General features: G+C 39.3%; 1 protein-coding gene across 3 annotated transcripts; it reads right to left on the bottom strand.

Annotated features, from left to right (window-relative positions):
- Positions 1–1,674: 1,674 nt before the first annotated feature.
- Positions 1,675–14,942, bottom strand: thumpd2.L (THUMP domain containing 2 L homeolog). Of its 3 annotated transcripts, NM_001093392.1 has the most exon segments (12): positions 1,675–2,138; positions 4,548–4,668; positions 5,688–5,802; positions 6,406–6,477; positions 6,966–7,053; positions 8,165–8,217; positions 8,690–8,767; positions 9,653–10,056; positions 11,293–11,425; positions 13,234–13,340; positions 14,531–14,671; positions 14,876–14,942. In NM_001093392.1, coding segments are annotated over 10 exon segments (1,410 nt in total). In that variant the 5' UTR covers positions 13,285–13,340; positions 14,531–14,671; positions 14,876–14,942; the 3' UTR covers positions 1,675–1,843.
- Between the last annotated feature and the right edge of the window lie 1,857 nt (positions 14,943–16,799).

Raw genomic sequence — 16,799 nt, 5'->3', positions numbered from 1 at the left:
GATACACTGCTTTCATTAAAATAAATAAAATAGAAGGCAACATTTCCTTTAAGCCATTTAGGGAAAAATACACTTTTGTTGTTTAAAGTAAAAAACATATGTATAATAATAAAAAAAAACTCCCCTTCCATGCATATTATTATCAAGCTTTGAGAAAATGAAAAGCATTCCATTATTATCCTTTATACAGTGCAACCAGTTAAAGCAGTGAAATATGGAGCCCGGCACTGCAAGGCAGCAGTGCGAAACCAGTTAATCAGTCTTGAGATTTACATAGTTACAAAGTTAGGGCAGGGGCACACGGAGCTATTGTGGGAGATTAGTCACCCAGCGTCAAACCGCTTCTTCTTCTGGCGACCAATCTCCCCGGCGGGATGGCACTTGGAGCAATTCGTTTTCCGAAGTCATCCCAAGGTTCCTCGTGAGGCAACTTCGGAAAACGAAGCGCTCAGAGTGCCATCCCACCGGCAATTTAGACTCTAGCCGCCGGGGAGGCAGTTCGGGGAGATTAGTCGCTCCAAAGAAGAAGCGTTTTGTCACTGGGCGACTAATCTCCCCCAGGAGCTTCATGTGCCCTTAATAAACTGTATATTCCAATATCTATATTAATTGTAGATTTTAGTATCACAATAACCTATGATATCATGTCTGTCCAAGAAATTATCCAAGCCCCTCTTAAAAGCATTAACAGAATCAGCATCACAACCTCACCCGGCAGTGCATTCCACAACCTCACTGACCTCACTGATCTCCCGCTAGCTGTCTATAGTGCTCTCTAAGCCATCCCATGTGCCATCTTCCTTACCTAACGCTCGTCTTCATGTCTGTTTGCCTCATCATTTTCTGCAATCTACTCCGACCAAATCCGCACGGGTTATTTCCCCTTATTTATCAATACATTTTGCTGAAAATTTCCTGTGCGGGAAAAAACTCGAAATCATGAAAAGTCTTTTTCATACAAATTTTTCGGATTTTTGCCTGACAAACTACAAAATCTTCTAATTATTGCATGAAACCCAGCGCAGATCAGGATATCTTTGGGACTTCTCCCATTGACTTATATACAACCTCGGCAGGTCTCAGATGCCAGATTTTCAGATTTAAACTTTTTCCATCCTCAGGGTATAATAAATTAGAGGTTTTTTTTTCATTAGAAATTCGGATCTTATAGTAAAAAAAACTCAAATTTTTAGAGTGTTTGGCATTCAGACTTTAATAAATAACCCCGAGTTTGCCGGAGCATGCACAGTTTGAGCTAGTCCAAGATCAGCTTCAACTGTGTATGCTCCGTCAGGCTCCGTGTTAGCAGACAAACATGAAGACAATCGTAATGGACAGAAGATGGTGCCTGTGAATTCCGCTGCACAACTCAGAATTTTTATCTCAGGTTTTTAAATAGAATCACTTGCCTATGTAATAGACTGTGCAGTGAGGGAGAGGTCAGGGAGGCAGTTGAGAGGGGCTTTTGAAGATAGGGGGTTTAGTTCTCCTTTAAGCAAATAATTCTAATTCTTAAGAATGATTTCCCCTTTCTCTGTAATAATAAAACAGTAGCTTGTGCGTGATGGTAACGAAGCTGCATGAAGCCACATTGGTGACAACAAAAATCCTATTGGATTTTTTTTAAATGATTTTAAATAAAGGTTTTTAGTAGACAAGGTATGGTGATCCAAATGACAGAAAAGATTATAAATTTATTGTGTTCTAAAGCATTAAAAACAACCAAATAACTTATATAACAAACTTACAGTGGTAAGTGCAATCTTCTTTACAGCTTGCATATAGGTTATAAAAAATATATCTTTACTAGGCACAAAGTGTCCATGAACAAATCATACTTTGATTACACAAATTTGTTACAAGGCAAAGAGGACACGTTTTTTTTACATTTAAATATCACAGCTTCAGTAACTCCAAGGCTCACGGAATGTGACTCAAGAGCAACCAAGGAATCAAACCAATGAGTTTTGTTAATAATATTATCTTTATTTACTCCTTTAGCCTCCTCAGAAACCGTATGGTTGTCACTGCTGCTTATGTTCTTCTTTTCAATAGCACCGAAGTGAAAGTTGACTTTCAGGTGATGATGAAGACACTGGCTGAGCAGTAACACTATTATCCCTTCAACTCGTACAACTCTGTAAAAGATAATATTTTGTTGTTAGAACTCTCAAAATGTGTTCATATAGACAGTTGTGATCTCAAAGGTGCTGCCCAGGTCTGGACTGAGATTCAAAATAGGCCCTGGCATTTCAGCTACACAGAGGCCCAAACAGCACCTCACCAGCCCAATAAATAGTGACTGTCTATGGCATCTTACAGCAGCCCCTCTGGCATTTGCCAGAACCCACAGATTGCCAGTCTGGACCTGGTGCTGCCATCAAAAGCTGCTGCTTAGACTTCCATACAGTTGCATGCATAAAGAATCCTGCACAGACGTCAGTTTGACAGAGAGCTCTGGAAATTACAACATCCCGACAATTGAGGGCAGATTTACATAGGGTCGAATATCGAGGGTTAATTAACCCTCGATATTCGACTGCCAAATGTAAATCCTCGACTTCGAATATCGAAGTCGAAGGATTTATCGCAAATAGTATGATTGAACGAAAAAACATTTGAATCGTTCATTTCGAAGGATTTTAATCCATCGATCTAACGATTTTTCTTAAAAATTGTTACAAAGCCTATGGGGACCTTCCCCATAGGCTAACATGGCACTTCGGTAGGTTTTAGGTGGCGAACTAAGGGGTCAACATTTTTTTTAAAGAGACAGTACTTCGTTTATCGAATGGTCGAATAATCAAACGATTTTTAGTTTGAATCGTAGTCGAAGGTCGAAGTAGCCAATTCGATGGTCGAAGTAGCCAAAAAAATCATTCGAAATTCTAAGGTTTTTTTATTCTATTCCTTCACTCGAGCTAAGTAAATGGGCCACTTAATATTTTCAGTGCAACGGTGATCAGTACGTGTTAAAGTGCAAACACAGCCACATGATTTAACCTATTGGCAGCAACTGCATAAGATGCATCTATCCCTCATGCCCACAACTACGCTAGAATTATGAGAAAAAAAATGCTGCATTATTTTACAGCCAGACTGAGGTTTTGATTCTACAATAAGGGATACATGCAGAAAAATGTACAAGGGGGATTTTACAGAGGCACACATGGGGGCAAATTCACTAACCTCCGAAAATTCGCCAGCAACAGCTTCCCTCACAGCGCAACATGCCAGGTGTAGATTCGCCAGGACAACGCTAATTCACTAAAATCCAAAGTTTTGTCGAGGGCGCCAAAACACTGGCGAAGTTGCGCTAATGTTGGCTAATTTGCATACAGTGGGAAGTTAAAGTACAATGGACATATAAGTTGCAGCAAATACATAACACTACACAAGCCCGGGAAACCTTAATAAAATAAAGTTGTTATATTGACCTACACGAGTCCAGTGTATAGTTTATAGTTGTATATAATGTGCCATATGTTAGGAAATGTAGGGGGGAAGCCGGATACCCTAAAAAAAATTTACACTATTTTTCAGCCTATCACCCTGAAAAAGGAAAAGACGCCAGCATTTTTTGGGACTTACAAAAATTTTCAACTATTTTTTGAGGAACTCCTATCTACTCTATTGTACTTCGCCTGGTCTGAGGTGGCGAAGGCAAGTCTGGCGCAAGACGTAACGTTCAGTAAAACCTGCATCTTAGTGAATTTGCGTAGTTACGTCCATTTGCCAGAGCGCAAATTCGCCAGGTTGTAGGGAGCGAAGTACCACTAGAGTCTATCTCCTTTGCTAGCGAAGTTACGCCAGCGACTGTTAGTATATTGGCGAAGCACGAAATGACTTCACGCTGGGGAATTTTCACCCGCGTTAGTCACTTCGCCTTTAGTAAATTTGCCCCATGGTCTTAAAAAAACTGGCATTTTATATAGTGTATGTCTAACAAAGCTGTGTGTGAAAACTGCCATGATTTCTGTCATTCTTTTCCTCCTAAAGCAGCTGTGCTTTCCCAGGGAATCGAGGCCAGTGCAGTGATCAACAGATGGAGCCGCCTGCACGATAATTGAAAATGGCTGCTTGCTGTGAGCTTGCTTTTCCATCTGCAGCTCAAACAGGGAAAGTAAACCTGCAGACCTCCAGCTGTTGCTAAAGCCAAGATTCACAGCATCATTTTATATTAACAGACAGGCTGAATTCAGCACACAGACAGCCAAGGGAAGAGACTAAGGCAAAGAAAATCACCTTGCTATTGCATGTCATAAATAAAAAAACTTCCATTGCTGATTGGTTGGTTTCCAACAAGTTTTGTCTTTGAGAGACAATTTAATTGTAATGTTCATACCAATGACATCAAATAGATATATTTCCAAGTAAAAGTCAAAAGGGAAGGTTGAATTCATTTTTACCTGTTATCTGCCCCTTAAATGTACATACTTTGTTAGACGTTACCAAATGTTATTTACATTTCTTGCGTATGTCGCCACCTCATCAGACCCTAGAAGCTTCACAGTGTGTCTAGTTTACAGAAACACAGGAATGAATACCTTTGCATTTCTCGAATTATATCTGGAAGAAGATCTTTCATATTTCTTGAGGATGTGAACTTTCTTCCAAAGGGAATATCGGAAATCACTGCATCTATGCTTTCTGAGACAAACGGCAGGTCTACAAAAAACAAATCAATTGATTATTTTTTAAAACTTTATAATTAATCATTCTTAAAAGGCCAGTATACCATCTCCTATAGATTTCTACTGCATATATTAAAAGCTGTATATATATTTGCTTTGATTTTCTTTATTTCATATGTTCTCTGTGTCTGGGTGAGTCTCCTCTGGGTACTCTGGTTTCCTCCCACACTCCAAAAACAGACAGGCAGGTTCATTGAATCAATATAAAACTGACCCTCGTGTGTGTGAATGTTATATTGTAAGCTCCACTCGGGGAGTAAGTGATGTGAATGATGAATAATCTCTGTAAAGCTCTGCGGAAATGTGTCTGCATTATATAAACAACAGATAATAATAATAATAATAAAAACCTCATTTTTGAAGGTATAACTAGCTCAGCCTATCAACGTTGCCTGGCTGCAAGTTGGCCACAATCTCCTTCAGGCCTACAAACATTACAGCTGATGTACCCAGCATGCTCATTCCACTGGTCATATATTTGGTTGGTGGGCTGAATGGCAAGAGATCAGAATGAGATGTAGAGTACAAAACATCAGGTGAGTGTTACTGGGAAATCCAGTCAGATAGTTTCACATTGTAGTGCTAAGCCACTCTCATTGCATTGCAATTCTTCCCCAGCATTTAATTGCCATAACAAACAGCTCTAGGAATAGAAACTGTGCACACTAAAGTATTTCATTCTTTGAAGTCCCAGATGGTAGTTCAATGGTTTTTCTTTGCAATGTAGCCTTGTTACCGTGTATAACATGAAATGATATATAAAATAATGATTAACACTACAAATTAATTAGTGTCAAGGATATACTATGACCAGCAGGAAGTGCTTCATTTTTGTACAAGTGAAGTTACCTTGCAGTATAGGGGTAACGATACAATAACGATATAATAAATGTCTAATCTGCTTTATTGATTGCTCACATATTCCTTCTACCCATTCCATTATCTTATCCTTAGCTCCCTGCTGGGCAAAATTGTATATATTTTGAATCTTACCTAAAACAGAACCTTTCAGTAACTCTATAGAGCCACCAAGACCAGCCCCCTTTACATTGGAAACTGCACTTTTTAGCTGTGAGTCATTATTGTCAACACCCACAAAATGACCAAACTGCAAGAAAAACAAAAATATACAGTTGTAATAAAAACAAGGACTGAAAGAACAATTACAATACATTGGCAGAAGAAGAGTTTCCAGTTTCGGGGTCACATGTGGAAGTTTGTGAGTTTTATAGCTATTTTTTAACCTCTATGGTCAATATTATACAAGGTTAACTGTTTCTTTCCCATACTGGGAGGTATTAGAGCAGCATTTCTTGGTCTAAGCAAACCTTGTAAGGCGAGTGGTTCCTCGCTATTGTTATTAAGTTCCTCTAGGTCACACCAGGGGCCCCAGACCTTATCAAATTTGGTATGCGATCCCCTTTTTTCATATGTTATTTTGTACAGAGGGGTCACTTTGTGAACTAGTCGTTTCCAGGCCTTCAACGTAAGAGGTGTGGTTCCCTTCCAGTTCATGGCTCAGAATATAATGTTTAATTGTACTACAGTATGTTTATCTGGTTGAGCAGAATCTTTTGATATGTTACTAAAAAGTATAATATGTTAGTAGGAATTAAATTCAGTTTATTTCTTCCATAAATGTGCAGTAAAGTATTCATAAATACATGTCATAAAACCTCAGCTAAATTCTAACATTTAAATGAGTACTTACAGGCCATTCCTTTGCAGCCTCCAACAATATTGTTCCCACTCCACACATGGGATCCAGAACAAGTGCTCCTACCTACAAACAGGAACATTAAATGAAAGTGTAGAGTGCAAAATGGATGCAAATTTGGACAGAGGCCATGCATAAACGGCACTTGCTTGTGCTAGCATTATCATACTGACTTTACCTCTATTATCTATTATGGTCCTCTGGGTACATAAAATAAAAGGTAAAACAATACTGAGAAGGGACAAAGATCATTCAATTCAAACTGAATTACAGGAACAGAAAATAATATTGATGATTGATGGTTTTTCCACTTGATACCGATATTTCCACTCTTACAGTATTAACTTCAGTATTATTACATACTGCATGTCTGCCCACATTTCATCTCTGCTAAAGTACTTTTTTTATGCAGGTTTAAAAAAAATGTCTTGTCATTAACACAGTTAATATACAGCATGCAGATAGTATCAGATTTGATATGTGCAATTATTCCTCACTGCTCTCAGTCTGGCTACTAAAATGATTCTGAAAATATGGAATATGGAGTTACTTACATGTAGTTCAGCAAGTGCTCCCATAGCCCAAGCTGTGGTAGATCGTAGACCTGTATTTCTTATATAGTCTCTGCTTGCCAAAGGTTGCCTGCAAGCCATACAAGGAAACACATCTTGATTAATTGTAGATAATTCACATTGTCTTGTCTCTGTGATAGAGTCAGATTAAGGAATCACATAAATGAGGCCACAACATCAATTAGTGTGTTCATCATTATGGATACATAAACAACTAATAGGCAAAATGCTGAAGTGCTTAATGACAGCTGATGATTACCCATGATACACTGCCATTCGTTTTATTGTGTTACCACCATCACTGTGGACTCTTAAAAATTTTGGTGGTAACATGGGTGTGGTTTAAAGTAGGTGTGGTTTAAAAGGAGCGTAGTCAAAACTGGCTTCCGTTATTGGCCCTCCACAATGTAGGCCAGAAAAATTTCGGCCCTTGGCAGCACAGAAGTTGGACAGCACTGCTCTAGAGCAGGGGTGTCCAAACTGCGGCCCGAGATGCATATGAATGTGGCCCAGCTTGGTTCCCGAGGAAACGTCATGTCAAGGATATAGGAGGAGGGGGGACTCTGCCCATTGCCCAGTTAGTAATAATAATATAATAATAAGCCTATTTAATATCCAGGTGTCCCATTTTCCAGTGTATAGCTCCATCTGGTTATCCAACTGGCATTGTAGTTCTTTTCTGTGTATTTCCTTTACTTTTACAAACATCAAACGTGTTTGTGTATTTCATGTGTGGCCCCAGACAATTTTTCTTTTTTCCAATGTGGCCCTGCGAGCAAAAAGTTTGGACACCCCTGCTCTAGAGAATAATAAGTACAGCACTGTGAGCTAAAACATTGGTTTAAAACCATTTATGTCCCTGAATTACAATTTTCTTTTGCAGGAAGAAATTTGACAGGGGGGGGGGCTTCACAGAGGCCCACATTAAACAGTACTGGTGATAGATATTTTAGGTCCTGACCCTTAGCTTAAGAATCTCTGTAGTGCAATACGTGTGGATTTAAAAAAAATCTGCAAAATACAAACAACAGTGTAGGGTGCCCACAGTTTTTCAAATATATCACAAGTGTACTACAAATAAAATGGACCAGAGAGAGGAAGAAAACATTAGGGATAGGGATATATGTGATATTGTGCAAATATGAAATAACATAGGTTTGGTACAAGAGGAAAATAGTTACCTGGTGACTGGAAATCCAACCACAGAATATTGATCATTCAGATGTACAAACACCTAAAAGAAAGAACAACATTTAAACATTGTTTTACAATAGCAATGCCATATTTTTTAACTTGGCACTACAAAATTTAAAATGTAACTGCAATTAAAAGCATTTTTGGTTGACTTTTGAAACAATGCACTTAAATGAACAAATCTGCTTGCTAGAGATTCACTTGGAGTACCAAGGCCCAGATCATTGGAATTTTACATGCACCTACATGTACAGTATGTGGTTCGGAAGGCAGCAGAGCAGCCACAACTTAAAAAAGTAGAGTGGGTGTTTCCTTTTCAATTAGTTTCGAAATACGAAGGATACAAAAAGCATAGTCAGTGTTCTACAGTGTTATGACACAGGGTACATTTTGTCACCTGCACTACATCTCCTCCAGTGCAGGAGACAAAACATCAGAAAATAAATTTGTATAAAAATAATCGTTTCATTATTGAAATTTGGCAATTTCCAATTCATTGATAAAAAACCTACCTCTAGACTTGGTGTCCGGAGATCAGGTTTCCAGCCAAACTGTTTAATAATAGATGCACCAATAACAGCACCAACCTCCTGGAAAATATCAAATATTATATTAACAGAAACCAGGATAAAAATCCCATGCTTACAATTTACAATGCAGAAGAGACCACAGTGTACTCATTGAATAGTTTGCCATTAATTCAAGGAGTGGTTCACGTTTAAGTCAACTTTTAGTATCTTATAAAATGGCTGATTCTGAGCAACTTTTCAGTTGGTTTTTCTTATTTATAGTTTTTTCCATTAATTTGCCTTCTTCTTCTGACTCTTTCCAGCTTTTAAATGGGGGTCACTGACCCCATCTAAAAAACAATTGCAATGTAAAGCTACAAATGTATTGTTTTTGCTACTTTTTATCACTCATCTTTATATTCAGGCCTCTGCTGAATCATATTGTTCATATTGCAGTCTCTTATCAATGCATGGTTGCTAGGGTAACTTGGACCCTAGCAACCAGAATGCTGAATGCAAACTGGAGAGCTGCTGCATAAAAAATAAAATAACTTAAAAACCTCAAATAATAAAAAATGAAAATCAATTAGTCACACATAATTAGTGTTCAGTGTTGGAAATGACCTCAAACGCCACTTTTTTATTAGGCACCACAAGATAAAAAAGGCTTCACTGCAGATGACACCCATTAAAACATTTGTTTAAATTTTAAGGGATACTTTACACATTTAAATTCACTTTTAGTATGTTGAAGACAGTGGCATCTCTAGTTTGGAATTTAGTAGCTTTAGCAGCTCTTTGAATAAAATACTGGAAGATGAATAGTAGAAGTCCTCAAAAACTGTAACAAAAACTGAAGACCAACTAAAAAGTGGCTAAGAACAGGACATTTTAAAACAAAGTAAAAGGTGAACTACCCCTTTAGATAAAAAAAAGCTGGAAAGAAAGATAAGTGGATGTACCAACCTGTGCTGTAAACACTTTGGCAGATGCCCCAGAACAGCGACAAGAAACTCTAAAAGTAATAGGAGTGGTATTCTTGTGTGTTTTTGAGAGCAGCTGTTGTTCCGTGGCATCCAGTTCTTTACTGTCCATGGTATTCTGGTCTTCAGTTTCGGACATGTTGTTCTTGTGGGTTTGATCGTCGAAGAGGCAGACTCTGTCCCTGGCAGTGTTATCTTGCTTGCTATATTTTGATATGTGGAATTCTGAAGCACTCCCTGATTTTCTTTTGGAAGATATCCCAACCATTCCACAGACATGTTGATGTTGCTGTAATTGCTCCTGAAGTTTTTGCCATACAGCAAGGCAATGTAGCCATATCTGGGGCTCTCCAATGACATATTCCCTTAATGCGGAACGTGCTTTTCCTAAAATATTAGGGTACCATTAATGTTAAACAAAACATACAGCGCCTTTTTAATTAACCCTTATCATGTAGCCAGTGATAAAGATAGTGCCTGATTTAAATTTAGGCTAAAAACTATCATTAGAATTCACTCAGGAGTTATATGTGTGTGTAAAGTCACAAGGCCAAAGGCAGATCCCTTATATATAGTTCATAGTACATTTATTCTAATATCTTAGAATATGAATCTTTCTTTTAAAGGAGAAGGAAAGGTTAAAACTAAGTAAGCCTTATCAGAAAGGTCCATCTAAATATACCAGTAAACCCCCAAAGTAGTGCTGCTCTGAGTCCCCTGTCAAAAGAAACATTGCATTTCTTTCCTTCTATTGTGTATGGTCTTCTGTATCAGACTTCCTGTCTTCATCTTAAACCTCATTGCCCTGGGCAAGAGCATGCTCAGTTTGCTCCTTTTCCCCTCCCCCTTCCTTCTCTGCTGTAATCTGAGCCCAGAGCAGGGAGAGACTCAGGCAGGAAGTGATGTCACACCATGTTAATACTGCAGCTCCTATCCTAAACAAACAGAGACTTTCTAGAGCTTTTTACTCAGGTATGGTAAAACATTCTACAGAATAAATATAGCATTCTAGCTTGCACTATTGCAGCTAATCTATTCGCAATAAAATGCCTCCGTAGCTTTCCTTCTCCTTTAAATATAATACAATCAATCACTAAACACAACTGACATTACTATGCTATATATATATATATATATATATATATATATATATATATATATATATATATATATATATATATGAGAATATGTATGCTTCTATGGTTATTTAGTATCTCTGCTGCACTATGAACAAATTTGTGTAAAATACTACAGCAATTCCATTGTAAGAGCCATTATTAATGAATGTGTTCATACCTTTATAAAAAAAACCCTTCTATCTTCTTATAATAAATAGTAGATACAGAAGGGAAGCTAAATCTACTCCATGTTTGGTCCTTGCATGATAGATAATTAGAATACAAGTATATAACCCCCTACCTTCACCCTTTGTTGTGACTGTTTTTTAACCAGGAGTCAATTATGCAGGGGGGATTATCTGTGCACTTGAAACCTAATTATATGCCTCACAAGGACTATTCATGAGTAACTTCAATTTCCCTGTTTGCTTTCTTTAGCTCAAGAAATAACAAAAATCACAGATTTCCTGTTTAATACAATGTAGGCTCTGCACTAACATTTTACCTTTGTTTTTTGGAAGAGATAACGGAGAATCATTTTTCAGAAGCAGAAATAATCTTTCACCGGATTTTATTAGCCTCAGTCTGCATAAATCAGGTTCAGCTGTAAAAAGTACTTTTCCTGACATTGTTTCAACCTGAGGAAAGCAGAAATGTCATTACCAAATTGCTCTAGTTTGGCACTATTTCCTGTGCTGACAAACCATGTTCAGATGCTTACGTTACATGTTAAAATCTTAATGACATATAAAGGCCCAACACAAACATCCATCATTGTCTGTACTAATGCACAGGGAAGCTGTATGAGTTTGTTTTTGTTAATGGCATTAGGGTACTGGCAGATATGTTGTCTGTGTATAACCTGCGCTACAACTGGTGACAATGAAATGCTTTCCTGCTGGCCATAAAGTAAATCGGTGGGAAAATAAAAGTACCGGTATGAGGAATTAGGCCACACCTGGGGAGATTTTATTAGGTGAACTCAAATATCAGCTGCATAAGGTTCACGCAGAGTGAAACAGACCTATGAATAAGTATGAACAAAATAAGAACATCATATATTGAGCCTTTAGTTGCTCTTTAAGTAATACATTTTACTGTGAACTATTATACTATTATACTATTAAAGGTATTTCATATTACAAATGATTATATTCAAAAGCAGCAATTAAGTTATCACAACCAATAAATCATGTGGGATGGGAGTCGACCATGTCCCCATAATTGATGTCTATGTTGCAGCAAACCAGGGAACTCATGGACTTGTATCATGGATACTTTTAATAAAAAAGAACTGACATTTTGGCACAACTTACAGTGCCTTTTGATCTGCATTTCATCTCTAAAAAAAAAACACCAGTTTGTGTCTGTTTAATGTCTGTTGGTGCAATATGATAAAACAACTGATCATGTAGCTCTGGTATTCAAGAGAAATGCAGCAAAAAAAAAAAAAAAAACACAATAAAGTCTGACTTTTCCTAGGTTCAGTTACAGCTACAAATACATTTTCTGCAGCATCACTAATCAAGGGTTAATTATGCTCATATGGCTACCATCCAAGCAGTTTTGAACAGCGAAAATCTGCCCAGAATGTATTTGAAGTCAAGCCCAATTCAGTAACCCAGCTGTTATAGGCAGGGTTGGACTGGGCCGGCAGGAAACCAGATAAAAACCCGGTGGACACCACAAGGCCAGACCCACACCCTCCTACGGCCCGCACTGCCCCTGATTGTGCTCACCCCAGCCCTTATGGTGGCTGCAGCTCCTGCACAGGTAAGAGTGGGGTCCAGAGGGAGGTTGTGCAAAGGGGCCTCTACGGGGTTGGTGACAGAGGTAGGGGAGCCCAGAGGAGGGGGTGGGCAGTCCAACGTTGGTTATAGGATCTCATTACATGTCAGTGTGACTATACCTACAATTTTTATTTTGAGTATTAAACATCATATTTTAATTTTCATCGTTTCTATATGTTAGACTGTACATGCATGCATATAACTCTATCATTATATTTACTTCTGGAAGTTCAGTGTTTATCCACATTTTCTTTATAGGCCACACTAACTGAGCTCATGTTCCCTTTAGGACAATGGCAAATGAGCAGCAAATCTCCATTCAGAGATCGACCATAAGTCAGGAAAAATGGGGAAAAAGACATTGCCTATGTTCCCGGTGTCTGTGTGAGATAGGGACCTTTGAGCTTAGACTGTAAGTTCCAGTAAATCAGGGACAGATAGTCTCTGTAAAAGCAATGCATAAATGTATCACAGGCATAAAGTATATATATTTTTGGAAGTTTCGTATTAGTGTTTATGCAATTTTTTATATAAGCTTAAATGATTGAGTTCATGTCAAAAAGGTGGGGGGGGCATATTTTCGACCAATCAGGAATATCAATAAAATAAATTTTCAGCAGTAAAGATGGTGGCATGCACCTCATCTCCCTACATACCTCTGTGGCAGATAATTTTTTCATCACCTCCTGTGTCACAAAATGTTCCATACCTCGGCCTGCAGTGCAAAAAAAACGCTCTGGCATCTTGTCTCACAGCAAAGTGGCTACAGGGTAGAACAGAATAAAACACTTTCATTTATGCCTCATTCATTCTACATGTTTCATAAATACAAAACAGAGTAACAAGCAATAAAACCACGCACTTGTCTCTTATGACTATTACTAAAAAGGAAGCTGCATGTATACTACCAACACACCTAATATAGATAATGTAGCAATGCTTTTTGCAAATGTGAATATACCTGCTCTCCGTTTCAATTAGGTAAAACTAAATACAAACAGACTTTTCACCAGCGTTGCCACCCGCAGGGACAGCAGCAATTCAATAACAGTCGCCAATTCGCTAGTGAACGGGACCGTCGCTAGTGTTCATTTGCACTCTATTGCCAGGCGACTTTTCACTTTGGCTAGTGATCGTTACTCTGCAAATTCACTAAAGTGCGGATTTTACTGAACGTTACCTCTTTCGCCAGAGTTGACTTCGCCACCTCAGACCAGACGAAGTGCTTAAAAGAAGCTAGATCTTCCTCAATCTTCTGTCACTTACATCATATCCTGTGTGCCGTAAATGCATTAAAGTTCCAAAAACGCTGTAAACTTTTTATTTTTTTAAGTGGAATTACCTGCAAAAGTCCACTCCTGACAAACTTTTTTTGGTTAACCGGTTTTCTCCAGACATTTCATAACATATTGAACCTTCATTTTACAGTGGGCGCATTATATTAACTCTCGTCTTTATTAAGGTTCCCTGGACATGTATAAGAAAAAGTGGTAACTTTAAGCATTTGCATCAACCTTTTTTAATAAAGACGTCCATACTACTTTAAATTATGCAAAGTGACGTAAGTGCAAGATCACTAGCGAATTTTCACAGGCACAAATGAACGCTTGCACATCTTCACTATGAATTGCTCGCACAGCCAATGTGAAAAAGTTGCCATCGTTCGACGCCCGGGAAGAAACCTCGCATTTTAGTGAATTAGCGTATTCTTAGCGCATTTGCACCTGGCAAAGTGGTGCGAGGGGTGCGAAGCTGACGTTGGCGAAAATTCGAATCTTCGAATCTGTCCCTAAGTGGTATATTCAGTGAGTGCACACAAAACAGGTACCTTGGATCTATGTATGAGCAGTGTCAGACTGGGGTGCCCAGGGCTCACAGAGGCTGCTGCCCCCACCCCAGTCACGGGCTCCTCCAAATGCTGACACCATCCCCCCACCATTGCATACTGCTTACCTTACTTCCTGTTGCAGCAGAGATTGGGGCGAGGGGATGGTCGGAGCCTGCAGTTCTTGTCAGGGTGAGGGAACCTGGGTCGGTGGGGGCCACACAAGGGGTGAGGATTTTTTGCTGGTGTCCAGTCAGCCCAATCCGACCCTGTGCATGAATAATATGGTGAATAAAAGCCCACAAAAACTGTACTGTTCACTGTTAACACACTAGTATACCAACACAAGGGCTATGTCTGTAAATGCCTCTGTATAATCTCAATGCTGTTTTGCTCGAATAAAAGAAGCCAGTTGTGGTGAAGTAAATATAAAACAGGCAGGCTGTATAAACCCCATGCTTATAACTACTCACAAAACATTCATAAACTTCAGGCACATGGTTGCAATAGGAGTTGTTCAGCTCATCTCCTTCTCCCTGCTACAGCGTACAGGCAGTCTTGCTTCCTGGTTAGCTGGTCACATGCTCACTCTATGGAAGCCTTTCTGGCTCAAACCTTTCCAAAATGCAAAACCCCAGTGCGGAAGTGTAGGGAGGTTGAAAGCAGAGTCAGTAAAGCAATGTTCTGTCCAAAAGCAATTCCAAATGAGATGTTCCAGTGTTTATTCTAAATATAACACATCTTACACATTAGTAAGCAGCCAGACAAATGTTGCAATCAATGTATATGTTATATTTATCTGTTTAATACGCAATACTAGGCTTTTACCCTGTAATAGTGTCCAAACCAGTATTCATTTTAAAAAACATGCCAATGAGAGAAACACGGGTGAATGCCAACAGGCTTTTTCTCGGACTGCATTTATCTGCATTGTGGGGCACTACTAGAATAGTGGGATCGGTGAGCTTCATTTCCCAAAGGCGCCCGAAGTTGCCTCACAAGGAACGAATTCGAAAACTAAGCACTCCGAGGGAAATTAGACGCCCTGAAGAAGAGGCGATTTATTGACAGACGACTAAATATCCCCGAATCTTTGCGTCTGCCCTTACCCATAGCCTGGTTGAAAATAGGCACAATGAGAAACACTTTAAGGGCAGAGACACACGCTCAGATTCGGGGAGATTAGTCGCCCAGCGTCAAATCTCCTCTTCTTTTGGGCGACTTATCTCCCCAAACTGCCTTCCGTCTGCTACAATGTAAATCGTTTTCCGAAGTTGCCTCACGAGGAAATTTGGGCGGCTTCGGAAAACAAAACATTCCGAGGGAGATTCGTCGCCCTGAAGAAGAGGCGATTTATCGCCAGGCGACTAGATCTCCATGAATCTTCGTGTCTGCCCTTACCCATAGCCTGGTTGAAAATAGGCACAATGGCAGAGACACACTGGCAGAGACACACGCTCAGATTAGTTCCCCAGCGTCAAATCTCCTCTTCTTTGGGGCGCCTATTCTCTCCAAACTGCCTCCCGTCGGCTACAATGTAAATCGTTTTCCGAAGTTGCCTCATGAGGAAATTTGGGTAACTTCGGAAAACGAAGCACTTTGAGTGCCATGCTGCCGGCGATTTACATTCTAGTCGGCGGGAGGCAGTTCGGGGAGATAAGTCGCCCTGAAGAAGAGGCGATTTATCGCTGGGTGACTAAATTTCCCCGAATATTCATGTCTGCCCTTATCCTAAAACAATGGGCTTTAAGGCTTTCCCACTGAAATGATTGGAAGGTACATTTGTGATACTTTTAAGCTGGCTACAAGTGTACTGGGCTGAAAACCACCATATATGTAGGGTTGCCACCTTTTGTGGAAAAAAATACCGGCCTTCCTATATATTTATAATTTTTCCCTATGTTATAGGGAACCCCTTTTGAAATAAAAAAATAACAAGTGGTATAAAGGTGATATCTTTATATAATCATAGCAAGCTTTCAGAATATTTTAGTTCCTTTTTCAAGCTAATGTTTCCCTATTAATAACATTGGGATCAACCATCATTTTTACCGGACAGGCCAGCAAAATACTGGCCAGGTGGCAACCCTACATGTATGCCATCCTATATCATAAGGTGCTAGGCTGCTTTTCATGATCTCATCCTATTGCACTTAATAAAGAACCTCTAACCAGCCCCACCTAACTCTTCCCCTATTCTTCAGGGACAGGCACACAAAAAGCTGAATCAAAAGCTGAATCAAGTACCCTGCAGCTCAAGGTGGCACACTCCACGTGCACTATGCCAATGCAAATGCAGTAGTGGTGCACTGGTGGAACCTGGTGGCGTGGTAAAACAAAGTACAGTGGCTGGGATTTGAGGCCACTGTCACATAAGGCATTTTCTACGCTGTTGTA

This window comes from Xenopus laevis, chromosome 5L (assembly GCF_017654675.1).
Source record: "Xenopus laevis strain J_2021 chromosome 5L, Xenopus_laevis_v10.1, whole genome shotgun sequence".
In the NCBI taxonomy this organism is placed as follows: domain Eukaryota; kingdom Metazoa; phylum Chordata; class Amphibia; order Anura; family Pipidae; genus Xenopus; species Xenopus laevis.
This window is presented reverse-complemented; position numbering and strand designations above follow the sequence as displayed.

What these genes read in the sequence shown, in the direction of transcription:
- thumpd2.L (XM_018261952.2), bottom strand. Translation starts at nt 13,320, where the DNA reads ATGCCAGAGCGTTTTTTTTGCACTGCAGGCCGAGGTATGGAACATTTT. An exon ending in CCAAAGTGTTTACAGCACAG is followed by an intron (nt 8,768 to 9,652) that starts GTTGGTACATCC and finishes GATATTTTCCAG; the next exon opens with GAGGTTGGTGCTGTTATTGG. An exon ending in ACTGAAAGGTTCTGTTTTAG is followed by an intron (nt 4,669 to 5,687) that starts GTAAGATTCAAA and finishes TGTTTTTTGTAG; the next exon opens with ACCTGCCGTTTGTCTCAGAA.